This window comes from Pygocentrus nattereri, chromosome 24, assembly GCF_015220715.1.
Source record: "Pygocentrus nattereri isolate fPygNat1 chromosome 24, fPygNat1.pri, whole genome shotgun sequence".
In the NCBI taxonomy this organism is placed as follows: domain Eukaryota; kingdom Metazoa; phylum Chordata; class Actinopteri; order Characiformes; family Serrasalmidae; genus Pygocentrus; species Pygocentrus nattereri.
In genome coordinates, this window is record NC_051234.1 from 26,651,600 (window position 1) to 26,667,767 (window position 16,168).

Consider the following 16,168-nt stretch of genomic DNA (forward strand, 5'->3'; position numbering starts at 1 on the left):
ATCCCTTTTATGGTTTGGCCTTTCAAAAAAGATTTTTTGATTAATTGATCAATCTTAAATTACAATTGACTCTCATTTAATCAGCAGTGATTAGTCAGCAGATTATAAGATGATTTATATGTTTTGATATATGATTTTATAAATTGATTACTTAGTCAATTACATGATTATGCAATAATGCAATAATGCACTTTTTGATTAATTTACAGTGATTTAGGCAGCGGTTTACATGCTAGTATTTCCTATTTTCTGCATATGTTAAATTATTTCATTGTTATTCAGTTAAATCCATTTGTATTGGCATCTGTATTAAAACTCTTAATTACTTGATTGATAGATGGTTTTTAATCATCAATAACAATGCACTTTTTGATTAATTGACAGCCTTTAGTTAACCACTGTAATTGGTTTACTGTTGCTCACTTCAAGCCCATTTTTATTGTTTGGCCTTTTTACAAATCTCTGATTACTCAATCAGTCAGTAGACACATTAATTTGTAATCGAGCCCTAGTGGTCAGAGATTACAGTGCTAGTGCAGTGCTAAGAGAAATAACCCAGAAAAAGATAGATAGCATCGTATGACAGCATCATTAGTCCTGCGAGTGTGTACAGATGTAGGCATATGTGTGTATGTGTGTGTCCATCCGTTTAGCAAGTCAGCCATTATTTTGCTGCCCCTCCTCTTTTTTCCCCCCTTTTCTCAGTCTTATCAGAGCGTAGCCAGAGGTATGTCAGAGCAAAAGCAAGGTGTCATAATAATGACATTTAGGGAAATACCACTTTATCTCCAGCGTGGCTAAACCCAGCCTTATTAAAGCAATATTCCCTCACTCATTATCAGCCTCTTCCATCTCTCCTCTCTCTGCCAGTCGCCACTCTCTCTTTCAGAGCCTCCACCAGGTGGCTCCAATTTAATTGAAGCTTCAGAGGTCTTCAGAGGATGAGTTTTTCTCTACGCCGACTTATCAAACTTATTCTTTTGATCCTGTGTGACGGACATCAAAGGCGGTAATGGAAAGAGATATTACAGGTGTGAAATCCACATTGCCTTACCGTCCCTTTTCAGACGGGGCCAGCTGCAGTCGATTTCAATTTAACTCACCACCTAACCTTTATAAATAGATTTGTTTTAAGGTCCGTCACCAAATCAAGTGTTGTGTTTATACCGTTTGTGCTTTATACCTAAGCGCAAGCAGACAGCTCCGTATTGACCGGCTCTGAGTCCAGCATTGGCTTTCAGAAGGTATCCATTTAAATGCAACTGTAGAGTGAAGGCCTGCATCAGAGTTGCCCCAGGGCGTTTACCGCTGAGTGACATTTCATACCTGGCTGCGAACCCCGAGGCCTTCACGGAACATTTTGCTAACTCTCTTTGAAGTCTTGCTGAGAATATTAATGCAGTCTATTTTGCTGGGATTCAATGTAATATACTGTATAAACAACTATTTTGAAGACATTATAGGCCCAACTAGACACCTGGTCTTGGTTTACTGTCCGAGGAAAGCAAGTAAGCAGTATTTGCTGTGCCTTTTTCTGCCCCTACTGGCCCAGTCACCTACAATTTGTCATTGAAAATGTAATGTATATTATATTTCTGGAAGAGAAGGAAAACGGAATGTTTCACCCGGTTTTCAAAATAAAACCGTTTGATGTAGTTTCATGCCAATATGGTGGCCAAAGGGCTTTACTTATATATTGTGTATATTGTGTCATCATCATCATCATCATCAATCTAGTTCTCAACATAACTATGGGTACAACTGTTGGATAAGAAATATCTGCTTCCATACTTTTAGTCTGTCGGGTATGTCAGAGTCTGTTCCTCCCTCTCTCTGATGGGCTTGAGTGTATTTCGGGAGCTCTCTGTACTGTTGTCCATGATGACCCCGGGATGCGTTCTCTGATTGTCTGTTTTGTGGTAGGATGGGCTTTTATACACTGGAGGGTTAGCACTCACCTCTGATTACTGCACAGCCATCATATCTCTGAGAGACCCTAGATGAGGCACTCCAAAAAAGTCAAGGTTGGCCAAAGAGTCACATCCAACACCCAGCCTGCATAATCATGCACTGCAGCCATCAGGCTTGGCCCATAAAGAGACCCTCCACATCAATCACGTTGAGGGCAAATGGGTCATCCACAGCACTCCTGCCTTCTCAAGCTCCAATATTGTTTCTATATTTGACACTTGTATGGATGTTTAAAGGTGATCTTCCGAAATGGCAGATAATTCTAAAATGTGAAGCATTTCCTGTCTCCCTGAGAAGCAGCTTTAGTGCAGAAGAATCATGTGATCACTGATAATTATGAGCTATGACTGAGATATGAGTCCTGTGTGCCTTTTAGAGACATTTTAAAAGCACTTCTGGTGCCTTTTTCCAGCTCAAGCACCATCCTGTCACACTGTATAGATGTGAATGTCATCTATATATCTGCTAATAGTAACTGCAGGACTAAAGTGAAGTCTGCTCACCTCGTCTGGCATTAAAGATAGATAAGAGTACTAATGATTGGGCAATAGCTGAAAGCGTTTTGGCATAGCATACTTCTCAAATTTCCCAGAATGTTGAAACTTAAAGCTTATTTAATTGTCTTGTAGTTTTTCTTAGACTGTCTGGCAAAGGCTCTGAGCTCTAGACGGCGTGGTCTTTGCACTAGGTAGATGTAGGAAGTCGTTTAGGGACACCCATGATAAAACAAATTAGATGTACTGCCCAAGTAGATGTTAAATAGCTTTTTGCTTAGTATATATACATTTTAAAACAGGTAATATTTGCATTTGCAGTTATTATTTTCAGCTATTTCTTAAAACGGACTGGTTATAACAAGACGCTTAACTGATAATCTGTGTCTTGGAGAGGAGGTCTAGATCTTCTGAGAGAGAGAAAATTGAAAGTTATTCAAGTACAGCAGATGCAAAAAGAGCTTTACACCCAAAGCTAACTTACTTTTCCATCAGAATAGAGTGCTGCACAGGTTCAGAAGACCTGAAATAATGCTAGTGCTAATATTAGTGTAGACAGCTCCAGTGTTGGAGTAGCTACTCAAAAAGTTATCCATGCAAGTTATAATCATTTCTCTCAAAATGCAATGGGATTACATTACGTCATCTCACTGCTCTTCTGTGTTACGCTGTAACAAAATATCTCACTATACTGGTATATCATTTTGCCCGTTTCAAGCATATTTCTTAAAACAAGCAAAATTATTCATTATTATCTCTCAATGAGAAAAATTCACTCACAAAATCTATGTTCATTTCTCTTGCCAGGATACTCGTTTTTGTTGTGTACACAGACTTTCAACTAACTTAAAACTGTTAATCTAGAGGGCCTCATTACTGCCTTTTGCCCAGAGCTCCAGAATCACTTAATTCACCCCTGCCAATAGAAGGCTGCATGAGGCCATGTTTACACTTGGTGTTAATATCTGATCACTGTGATTTGATCGTAATGAGCAGATCATCAGCAATCAAGACACATTGCCCTTTTCAGTGTAGCTTTTCCATCCAGATATTGATCACATGTCATCTCTCTCCGCAATATTTACCTTTTTAGATGAGGCCGGAGCAGAGCAGGCCGAGCCTTTACAGGATGCACTGTGTTGAATACTTCATTAAATGTTGCTATAGTGATGCAGTGTTTTCCAGGTTTCTAAGTTACTGAAAAAGAAAAGAGATTTTTCTTACCAAACAAAACTGAAGCGCAAATATAATGTCCTGTCAAAACAGGCATTAAGTAATTTAGTTTTTCACCATCAGGAAAAATATCCTTAACAGAGAGTTACACAGGGGGGCTCCCGAGTGGCGCAACGGTCTAAGAGTTGGCCCTCTCATCAGGAGATCATGAGTTCCGTCCCTGATGATGCTACAGATACTACTTTCAGATCTGAAGCAGACTGATTTTCTCCTCTCTCAAAGATGGAAGCTTTAAGTGCTACTTATCTGATGGGGACATTTTTTCGGTCTACCAGGTCTCCTCAGAAATATCTCCTGAAAATGAACAGTTTGTACTAAAATCATAAAAAATAATAATAAAGGGTTACAGCTGACTTTCGCACGTTAAAAAAAACACCACCACCAAACTAATCAGAATTTGGGACAGCTCCCGTTCCCGCTTTATCATATTTATTTGACTATTTTTGTTATTTAAAACTAAGAAATTCCTTACTGCCATACATAAATTATATCAAAAGTTTATTTTTTTAGCTCCTTGATCTGTATTGGATATTGGTAAATGTGACAAAATGTTCATGTTGGGTACAAACCCCACAGATTCCACATATTGATGGGCAATAGAAAGTCCCTGCCGTTCACTCAGTAGTATGTAGCTGAAGAAATTCCGCTTTTCTTCATTGAGATCATTCAGTGTTATTTAGCCCAAGGACGCACTGCTGAACATACACCTAAAAGAAGATATTTTCATGATTTACTTGCTTAAAAAAATGTGATTTTGATGTTTTTCATTTTCCATGCATATCCGTAAGTCTGACTGGAGCGGTAATTGCTTTTACCTCCTCAGTTGTTAAAATACAGCCTCAAATTCTTTTGCATAGAGAACCTAATGGTCAGATGTTTCTTTGATCTAAGTGGCAACACTTGAAATAATGGATTATGTAAGTTAGGCAGGGTCTCTGTGGAGAGTGCGCTAACAATGCGGAGAAACAAAGACCATTGTATGATTGTATGGATGTTTCTCAGATCAGTTTTTCTAGCCATTTATTTCCTTAAATACCATGTTTTATTTCCCACACCAAGCTTCAGTCAGAGAGAAATATCACGTCTCGTTGGATGAGTGTCTCCATATTGTCCTCTTAGGCAAAAAAGACCATTTTGCCTGCAGGAACAAGATAAGCAGACACCAATTAACTGGGAGCTCACTGATGATAAATTGAGGCCGTTTTTATAAAATTCTCGGTTTACTCTGCCATGTGCTGGAAATGATGTCTGTGTTTCTCCTCCAGAGCCCTTCTGGAATTAGGAGTGAATATGTAACCATCTTAGATTAATTTCATTAGCTGTGTCCTTCAGTATGAGGTGGACAGAAGAACAGAGACTAGTAAGTCTCAGTGGTCAGTATACCCGGATTTTCTTTTCTTTTCTCTTCTCTCTGTAATACTGATTGTTCTGTAAAGCTGCTTTGTGACAACACCTGTTGTAAAAAGCGCCATATAAATAAACTTTGCTTGCTTGCTTGCTATATGAATGTCAGGATGATTAAAAATCACCACAAACATTTCTTAATTCTTAATTCTTAAAAAATAGAGACATTGAAATAGAAAACAAAAATAGAAACTATGATAAAATAATACAAGTATTGATTTAATAAGTGTTGGTCTGTTTATCATAAACTTTAGAAGAGCTGGCATTTTCAATTTAAAATTATCTGTGCAATTTATTTATATTGTTATAACGTAACTTATATATTTATTATTATCAAAGTTTTTAATTGCCTATTTGTTATTAAAACTGTACTGGCCTTTGATCTGTTTAGTTATGCCACCTGACTTTTCAGACTAATTTCAAATTAAACAGGCATCTGCTTAGACAGCCATAGAAATCTTTGTCCTTGGAGTTGGGTTCATATTTACATTATTTCTAAGTAAATAAACATTATTGTAATAATTGCACAAGTTCATGGCTCTCCAGAGGTCAAAACACCTGACATGGAAAACCGAACTGTTCTAACCATGACTCAATTTTTTTTTTTGCAAAATATGTCAAAAGTCTCTTGGGGTCTTCTTTATGATGCAATAACCTGGCCCCTCTTTCATAAAAGCATGTCAAAATAAAAGTCAATGTGGAAGTACAAACAAAATTTTTCAGTGAGTTGAGTGCTTGTAAAGTTGCCTTATTCTGCAACTTGTTTTTTAAGTTTAAAGTTCCTAACATAAAATCATGCCAAACTATTTTGTTTAAAATTTTACATAACTTTTTTGATAGTTTACTAAATCAGCATAGTTGGATGGTTGGATGGTTGCACGACCTGACATTTTTACACTTTGAGGTACAAAGAAACTAAAATGAATTTTATGTGGATGAAATGAAAATTATATATACTATTTATTTATTTATACAGAATTACTCATGCCTTTTGCAGCACCCTGAATGAATGTCTTGACATTTGTACACTACACAATTCTAAACGCTCTTAATGTGCAGTTTCATAAACGTATGAAGGTGTATTATGGGTGGGAGCAGGATAGAGGCAGTTACAACCCCAATTCCAATGAACTTGGGACGTTGTGTAAAACATGAATAAAAACAGAATACGATGATTTGCAAATCCTTTTCAACCCATATTCAACTGTACACACTACAAAGACAAGATATTTAATGTTCAAACAGATAAACTACTGTATAGGTCCACTTTATGGGTTTATAGTTGCACACTTTAGTCCATTTGTTTCTGCGCAGTTTGTCGGCCATCCTGTACCTTATTCATCATTGGACCACAGGCCAGTGACATCTACATGGTAGTGTGTGTCAGGCACAGTGTGGCTGCTAGGTTTTTTACACTCTGCGTAACAGTTCTTTATCACCCAAAAATAACCAGCCAAGAGCTGCTCTGTGGTCAGAAACTGGAAGTCTTGAAGATGGCAAATATAAGTTGGGCATCAGCAGATGAGCTAGAGTCTGTGTGCTAGCAAAATGAAGCTACAATGTAGGTGTATCTAATAGTGAATGTGTGGGACATTGTCCTATCTCTCTCTTATGATTAGTGGACTTGCTTATTGACACTAATATTGGCAGAGATATTTAAACATTGTTGGATAACACTTTCTTTGAAGGCTACTTACATATGGACTTCATAATGCATCTATAACCAATGGTGTATTTAAAAATATTTGAGCAAAAACATCTTATGTCAGTATTCACAAGTCATCAAATGTTTAAGAACTAAATGACACTGCATTAACTTAAACTGAAGGGGCCTTAAACTAAAATGACAGACATTTGTTCCATTTATAGCATCATTCCCCTGAAACTGGATTTAAAAGCCAGAAGCCTATTTAAGAATCCCTTGAATTCTGTGGAGGATTCTAATGCTCCCGTCATGACTGGCATAGCTTTATTGCATAAAATATCTTACATCATCTTGCGAATACTGGCATAATATTCATAAATATTCAAAAGGTCTCTGTTGGTAGCTTGTAAGTTCCCCATTACCCGTTATTGTTAGTATGTGTTTTTCATGGACAGATTTGTGAGGTTCTAATAAAAGTGTTTTAATACAAGTTTGAAAATCATATCCTAGCTCAGCACTGGGTATTATCTACTTCATCAGGTCTGTCTCTCACCAAGTCCTTTTTAATTACACTTCCTCTTCTGTTCCTTAAATGTCAGATTCGGCTTGCTTTTTTCCTCACATGTTCTTTTCTCAAATACCATGCGAGTCATTTTATTGCATTCAGCACAATGCTCCTCCAAACATCATCCCAAAACACTGAGCCTGACACTCCTGAAGCTTATCCACTCTCTGCAGAAGGTTACTCCGTTAAAACCCAGCATACTGGGTACATTATGTTTAGAACAGCAGCTAATGATCAAGTACCTCTTCACAGTAGAGCACATACCCTGTCTTATGTGCACTAAAATACCCTATTTTTCTGAACTTCTGTCTTCAGTAACCTGTTATACACTTGATTCTTAGCATACAGAATACAAATTGGTATATCTATACTCTATACGTCCAAAATTTTGTAGACCCCTTAACTAGCGTTTCTCCTGAAATGAAAGGCATTAGGATTTTGTCCTCTTTGGCTTCAACCTCTACTCTTCTGAGAAGGCTTTATGCTAGATTTTGCTGTGAGGATCTGATTGCGTTCAGCCGAAAGAGCTTTACTGAGGTCAGGTTTTGATGTTGAGTGCTTCGTTCTGAATCTCAAACAGCACTCCAACTCATCCCATCAGTCCAGAGAACCTAATCCCTGACTAGGAAACTGTCGAATAGTGTATATGTCCAGTCAAAAGGTGGACACAACTCATGGTACAAACGGGCAGTAGAATTTTTGAAAACCAAAGCATTCAAGTTTCAGTTCCAGCAGATGTTAAAGGATCAATACACCATAATGCTGATGTTTTCATTGAAAACTGAAATTATACTGTGTTCTAATTATGACATCAGACTTGTAAAAGTTTTAACACTTCTTTTGAAACTGTCAAAATGACATGATTATCATGGTCAGTTCAGCCCCTGCAGTGCCCCCTCTGGTTCAAATTTGCTGAAGGTGGTGTAGATCAGTACCTGAGTATAAGTCTGACACAATATGCAAATTAGCTAACCGATGTTATTCCAAACTTATGACCACAACTGCTTTGCACTGCCCTAAACAAGTGAGTTTGAAATATGAGAGCTGTAACGGGGAGCGAGGAGGTGGATGCATATGCAGAGATAAGCGACGTCTATTATGGGCAAATCCTGGGTCATAGTCAAGATGGTCCAGGGTCAAAGATCCAACACAGATAGATTGGGGGATAGACATGACAAACCAGAATAAAACAGAACCAACAATTGTACATAGACCAGTACGAACAATACCAGTACAACCAACACAGCCGATAACAATTCAGACAAAGACCGGTAACCAGACAGGGGAAAACACAGGCTTTAAATACATAAGGGTAAACGAGGGACAGGTGGCAACACAGGTGGAGACAATCAGGGGTGGAGTCATGAAACGAGGGGGCTGGACTAAAAACCAAAACAAATACACATGGGCCAAGCCAAAACAAACGCACATGGAGCGGAATGGGAGGGGCCAATCGTGACAAGAACAAAGGGGAATAATTTAATTAAGTTTCCTACCTAAGCTGAGAAACCGCCACGGTAAATCAAACAAACAGTCTGGAAAATACTGAGACATAGTTACGTGTTTCTTCACCTTTTTTTCTGTTTATACAAGAAATTGCCACCACTGTAATAATGCTAATTTCTGCCAGCTCGGGTTTTCAGTGTAGTGTTCTGTTTGTGTTTGTGGTGCTGAGATTATAAGAAAGGTTTACATCTTGCGTGGCGTTGTGTAAAGACATGTTTCATTAGCATTATTGTAATCATGTTACCAGACTTTTGGGTCAGAGTTAAATTAAGGAGGCTTTACTTTATCTGTTTCCTTTTTGAAGTGTAATGCCCCCCTCTTTCCCATCTAAGTAGTCCTAAGTGTCAATTTTTCGCATTTTTTGAGTTGAACTAGAGGTGGAGTTGTCTGAAAATACAGGGGTTTGATACTTATTAAGTTAAGAACATACTTTCCTTCTATAAAATTGACTTTTTTTCACTGTAGAGCAGTGTTGATAAGGCTACATGGCAACTACGGAAGTTGTCATGACAACTGACAAATTTATATAACTTTTTTTTTGGTCAAATGTTGTCAGTAACACCTGTGTCTCTTGGCATCATTTTTCTGATACTGGTTTCTGTCCGTTTTTTTGTGAAATGGCAGCACATGCTTTACTGCATTATGTCATTGTGACATAAACTGAGCTGCGAAGTCTGTCATTTCACCCCAGAAATTGTCATAACAGCCTAATGTCAGGGAAAACAATCAATGATACCTGGCAAATGCGGTCTTTATGATGAAAGACCCATTTTATGTAAGTCTTTGTCACTGTCAAGAAGGGCTTATGTAGGTGTTCTGTAGCCTTTGTTTGAACACTGTCCTTCAGGAACATGTTACCAAATTAACTGAGCTGTCAAACTGGGTTCCTTTCTGAAGCGCTTTCCCTCTTCTAATACTTCAAGGTCTCATTAAAGCCTTTGCTAATTAGAGGAAGAGTTGAATCAAGGCGGAATGAGAAGCTGAATGAGGCAGACTGCTGAACTCTGCAGAGCTCTGGTCTGAATGGAACTCAGTTTGACACCTCTGTGTTAACATTTCAGAGAGATGAGATTTTTTTTACTACTGTAAATATGTTTTGCTTGTTGCTCTTGTAGTCTGGCACAAGAAAAATCCAGGGTAAATTGAAGGTACAGTTCAAGTTCTCTTTTCTCATCTCACATTTTTTCTTCTCCAAATTCATAGGAAAGTATGCAATGCGGGATTTGGTCCATCGCCTGCCGGGTGGCAACAACGCTAGCAGCAGTGGTGGTACTGCCAACAGCACCATGAGCAAAACCATGTCAGACGACACGGTGACTGCTATCTGCTGCGCCCTGCACGAGGTCATCACCAAGAACATGGAGAACGCCAAGGCCCTGCGAGATGCCGGCGGGATTGAGAAGCTCATCGGTATCGCCAGGAGCAAAGGAGATAAGTGAGTTCCTGTCAGCAAGGTTATCTGCTGTATTGTACATGTGTGAGGAGGAGACGGGGAGGGCGAGAGACGGAGAGAGAACGTGTGTATCTACAAGAGTCCTTAAGGTTCTTGCTTCTTGCTTCTACAGGTCATTTTAATCATCACACACAGAGTGAATCTCGTTTTACAGTCAATCAACCAGGACATTTGTGGTGTGTCAAGTTTCCTTCTTTGGATTTGCACTTGGGCTACGAGGCTAATATAGCTAAGAGAAGCTTATACTCTGTCAACTAGCACTTTGCAAACTTAAAACCTAAATGATCACTTCAAACAGGGCCAGGCTGTTAATTAATCTCAAATAAACATCCTTATGTGTCTGGCACTGTGTGACATACTGCTGTCTGTAAAAATGGACAAAAGTACAAAGGTGTTTCTGCAATTTCTGACCATTTTGGCAGTCCAGATTTTTAAAAACTGAAAAATATCTTTATGGTGGCATATTTTTACTAAAACAGCGCGCTGCAGTAAGTGCATGTTGCGGTAAAGACTTTTCAATGAGTAAAAACAATGTCCTTTTAATTAGTCTTCGGCAGACAAGTCTCTAAAAACTTGCCTTTATCTATTCAAAAGTTGTGTTACCACATCTCAGGAACGAAGTTTCATTTTCTACAAGGTTTATTTGCTGACAGCGACTTTAATGAGTAACAGTGTTGACAGTAACAGGTCAGAGATTTTAGCAGGGAATTAGAACTCATTTAAAAACTCATTTTTTGCTTATTCAGCATAAGATAATTGAACTATTTGTTTTCAATCTATAATTCGAGTAACAAGTCAGTATCACTGAAAGTAAACTTCTCTGCCTATTCTCTTCAGGAAAGACGAACAACACTCTGAACATGTGACTTATGGAATATTTTACAAATTTGTGATGTCTTGAGATATTTTGAGTAAATGTGGGAAACAAAAGTGCATTTTTAATAAGCTTTTATGGATGACTTCAAGCATGACATGTGCAACAGATTCACAAACTAATACAAAAATGATATGTTTTTTGATGTGTTTTAATGATCAGATTTTACAAGTTAATTATTGTGGGTTTTTAAATGTAATTTAAAAATATTTTTATTTATTGGTCATTAAGTCATTTATCTGGACCATGCAGAAAAGTTGCTGTGATGGACACTTTACCTATTTTTAAACTGTCCTTTACCGTCACAGACATACTTGTACACGTCTCATCAGTGGGACACAAATGAAACCCTAATCATGTAAACTTTGAATTGTTGTTAGCTAAATTACTTTCATAACTTCAGTGTGAAACTACAAAAGCAAACTTCAGAAATTGAACATGTTTTGGAAAAATGAACTCTTCAAGCAGTTTATCAGTTTTAATCACTAGAAACCCCCTTCAGATAATGAATTTTGAAGGTGGGAGAAACTTTGGGGTGGATTCTCTGGGCAGGTTGTCAGAATTTTTATGATTATTTCTTTGTTAGCAGGTAAATACAGAAGGGAGTCAGATAACTAATATTACCACTAGTAAACTGAATATCTTATTGCTGTCTTCAAATAAAAATTACCACAGAAAACACCTGGAACATGCAGATGGATTGTTCATACAAGGCAGAAATGATTTGTAAAATGAAGAGGACAACAAGCTAAAATGACTAAAATGTACAGGGCTGTGGGCCTTCAGAACACTGCTCTTCCGCTTGGCTTCTTTCTCTGGCTGAAAGGGTAAAAACGTGTCTATTTTGTGCTGAATAAAGTTAGATTCCCTGTTTTCTTCTCAATTTTGGTAAGAGTTCTAGTAACGTTAGTTTGGTTGTATTGATGAGCGTGTATGTCAGTGGCTGGCAGTGAGGATTATTTGATACCACAGGGATTAGCAGTGGTTGTATGATGAAACCGATGAGGCTGAAGGATCCGATGCTGTGGTAGAGAATACTGCATAACACAACAAATAAGGCCAGAATGACCCTTGAAGGACAACCCCTCAAACTCTCACCTAGCTGCAGTTCAGACTGTGATTGTAAGATTTGGACAGTGAACCCAGCCGTATTTACCTTTTACTTCTACAGCATATCTTGCATTCTGGTGTCTTTTAGCATTAAGCTTTGTTAGCTTCAAATACAAATGCTTCAAAGTGGCCACATGGGAGAGTTGTGCCTTCTGCCTCAATACACCAGGGAGCGGATTGCACTCAGCAGAGCATCGCTCTGTGAATGCTCCCTGAAGTGGAATAAGGAGAAAAGATGAAACGAGAATACATCTGCTTTCAACATGATATTCCAAGCATACTCGCATTTCATAAAATTTTGGTCCACTCGCGTTGAGGCACCCGTAGATATCAAGGCTTTCTGTACCGAGAAGTTTCTTACTCTGGTCCCTTTGATAAACCGCTGTGGAGATGCCTGCTTAGCCAACATGACAGTGAATGATAAGTCAGCTCTGTCGTTCACGTGGGCCATGATGCACGTGGCCGAGCCCGTTAGCGTGCCTGTCATAAAGTGAGGCTGACACACAGCTGCTTTACATCTCCCTCTTATCGCTCAGCCATGTTGCTATGAGGTTATCTGAGGAACAGGTGGATGTTCTTTTTCTTCACCAGCATGACTGAGAACAGACGACTGAGCGCTGCTCCAAAAGCATCGACTCCATTCAATCATTTGGATGTTGGTCTACATTCTTTTTTAAAAAGGGTCTTTTAGGGATCTTTCAAAAAAGGAATGGTTATTCAGCCGTTCTGCCCTATTGGTTCGAAGTCCGAGTTAAAAACACAATTCAGATTTTTAACTGACTTGGATTTAGACTAAAATCCTTTTGTTTTGAATGCCTATATACCTCAATTATGTTTATTATATTGAAACAAGTGATGATTATTTATTTATTTGGATTCTTGCATTTATTATAGTTTGTAATTACTCCATCCTTAATGTTGTAGTACTGCTCTTTGCTTCCTTGAAACACCACATTTCGGACTTACAATGTTTACTGCAGGCTTATTATAGCTTTCAGTTTTTCATTAGTTATTTTGTTCATTTATTCATTTGATTTTCAATTTGTGCCTGAAACGTTTTAGTTTTAGCATTTTAGTTTGACTTATAGTTTTGTTTTTTACTACTATGGTGAATATTTTGTTAGAAACCAAGAAATAAATCACAGGCCAAGTTGGAATCCTTTGTTTCCTTCTAATGAGCTTGGCAATGATAAACTAACACTCTGCTAGTAAGGTAGACTGCACTCAGCTAGACTGCTCAAAAGCATCATCATCATCCCAAGTATTTCAGGTTTGACACAGAAAGGCCATCCTTCATGCACTGAAAATGCAAAAACTAACTTTTTTCCTTCATAAAACTTATTTTTGTGTTTTTGAAAAGTGCAGTTGTTCATGATAACGTAAGATTTTCATGATACAATATTTATGATATTTTGTGTTTCTGCGGTTTGGAAAATTTTAATAGGCAATGCACCAGAAGTGCCAAGCATAAATTGCTTTCATAAAAATGCTTTTAAAAAGATCAATGTTTTTCAGTGTTACATCCCATTAAGCAGAACTAATTATCCTCTCTTGATTCATATATCTCTTTGCAATAGGACAAAACCTTTGAGAGCTATGCCACTTGAGAGGCTCTGCTAAAGCTGAGAATATGAATATATGCAGTTGATCAGTGTTGTGGTACTGTTGTACCCCACAGTACTGTTGACACTCACATGATTTATAGTGATGATATAATCGTATCCCCTACAGATACACCAATACCCTTCCGATACCTGATCCTTGAATATATGCCAATACAGAGTATCAATACTGATACTGACACGAACCTAACTAACCTGTAAGTCCTGATATTTTTACAATTTATATATATATATATATATATATATATATGTGTGTGTGTGTGTGTGTGTGTGTGTGTGTGTGTGTGTGTGTTTGTTTTTTATTTAAATCTATGTTCTGTGTCACAAATAAAACACACAGCTTGAGTAGGTGGCATTTACTTATTGCATTATACATTTTAGATGCTTTAAAAAATATTTTTGTTCATTTACTCTGTCTCATTCCTTCCTGCTTCCATCTCTGAGCATCACACTCTGCTGGAGTTTAGTAAATATAACTGTAGTTCATGCTGTCATTAGCAGCAACCTTTCTTGTTTTTTCTGATCTGGGTCTAAGCATAGGGCCGCGACCAAGCAGGCTGCTGTGCTAAAGACCAAATTACAACTAAAGGCTATTATTACGCTGAGAGTCTGGCGGTTCCTTCTGCTCCCTCACTAAGAACCTGGACTAACGTTAACTCAGACTGTAAATAACTACACAGTGGCAGATGAGTAGCCACTGAAAGAAACCGGGCCCAGCCATTCAGGTAAGGGGCTCCTGTTACTGGGGTTTTCCCACGAAATACTAGAGTTACATATTTTACCATAAACATTTTTACTGCTGCTCGTCAACTCACAGTACTGACATGTTAGGTTCCGTCTACTTGCACATATGCATGTCTCAGCACCTCAGAGATTACTTTGAGGTGTCAGTCATAGGTAATAGGTATTGGTGTCTTCTTCGCTGATACTGATACTATTATATACTATATATACTTATATATATATATACTATATACTATACTATATACTATATACTATACTATACTATATACTATATACTATAAATGTTGATAATATTGGCACTGATACAGATACATTATTGGTACTGGTGCCACATTAAATTCGCGCATACTTACATTTACTATTACCTTTTGTAACTCTTAAATATAAAGTTGCCAAAAGGACTACTTTGGAGCATGTTAAGAACCTTTTGGTGAGCGGTTTCAGTTGAAAGGAACCATTGAAAGGTTCCTGAAGTAGTTCTATAACTTCTTAAAAGTGTATTTAAAAGTGTAAATGCCCCACTGCCTCTTTCCCAAGGGGAAGGAGGTGAAAAGAGATGGGAACCTTTTGTGTTCATTCCTAACGCAAAACTTGAAATTCATTCTGCTGCTGCTGCGTTTTCCAAATTGAAATGTATTAGCTATGCTGTGGTTCACACAAAGACACAGATGCTTCCTCCCATTAGCTGAACTCAGACAATTCATGTCATCAGTGAAGGGCGGGAGATTGCTTCTTTTGTTTGTGGGGCATTGTTGGTCCTAACAAAAGGTTGCTGTTTGTCTGAATTGTATTATATGCAAAGCAAACAATTTTCATAACATCACAAATGCGTGCAGAGGAACGTTTATATGGGAATGATGACAAAAAGCATTTTCACTCGCCACTGTTATGACTTACTAAGATCTTTGGAAGTATGTGAAGAATGTGATTATTTTTTTTCTCTTCAAATATCACCAGCTTGTAACTGTCACTGTTGTACGTTGTTCTCCATATTGTGTGTACTTTGAATGGGTTTAATTTGCATCAATAAAGAGATTTATTTTTAATTCACTACAGAAGAGGCAAAGCCGCCATGTATAGAACCTTTTTTTTCAAACTACAATCAAGTGGCACGTTTTTTCATTTAGTCCCTTCATGACTTTTTATTATACTGTTTAAGAGCCTTGGCTTTACAGGACCAGTTTGAGCACACAATTGAATTTACGTTCAATGATACTTTATACAATACGTCATATACTTAGTAGTTAAAAGTGCTTTAACAATAAATACAGATAAAATACAAATAAAACATAATAAATAAATAATAATGAATTAAAAACTGAGCAAAAAATAGAATTTACATTAGAAGTATGATTAATAAACAGTCATTTATCCTACACGTGTGTCTTTTTACTATAAGAAAAAAAAATGTAGTGGCAATAAAATGATTTGCATGTGGAAATTTAAATGAAAGCTGAATTAAAAAGATGTGGTTCCATGTGCGTCGACTGAACTTGACTGCCTAATTGAAAAAAGGAATTCCATAGTTTATAATCTTAGACAATTTG

General features: G+C 37.6%; 1 protein-coding gene across 2 annotated transcripts in view; it reads left to right on the forward strand.

Annotated features, from left to right (window-relative positions):
• ctnnd2a (catenin (cadherin-associated protein), delta 2a) overlaps positions 1-16,168 on the forward strand; it is a 570,926-nt gene that overhangs the window by 509,819 nt on the left and 44,939 nt on the right. For both annotated transcript variants that reach the window (XM_017716448.2, XM_037534162.1), the window contains one exon: positions 10,022-10,253. In XM_017716448.2, the coding sequence (XP_017571937.2) occupies positions 10,022-10,253 (232 nt within the window). The remainder of the gene's footprint in view (positions 1-10,021; positions 10,254-16,168) is intronic.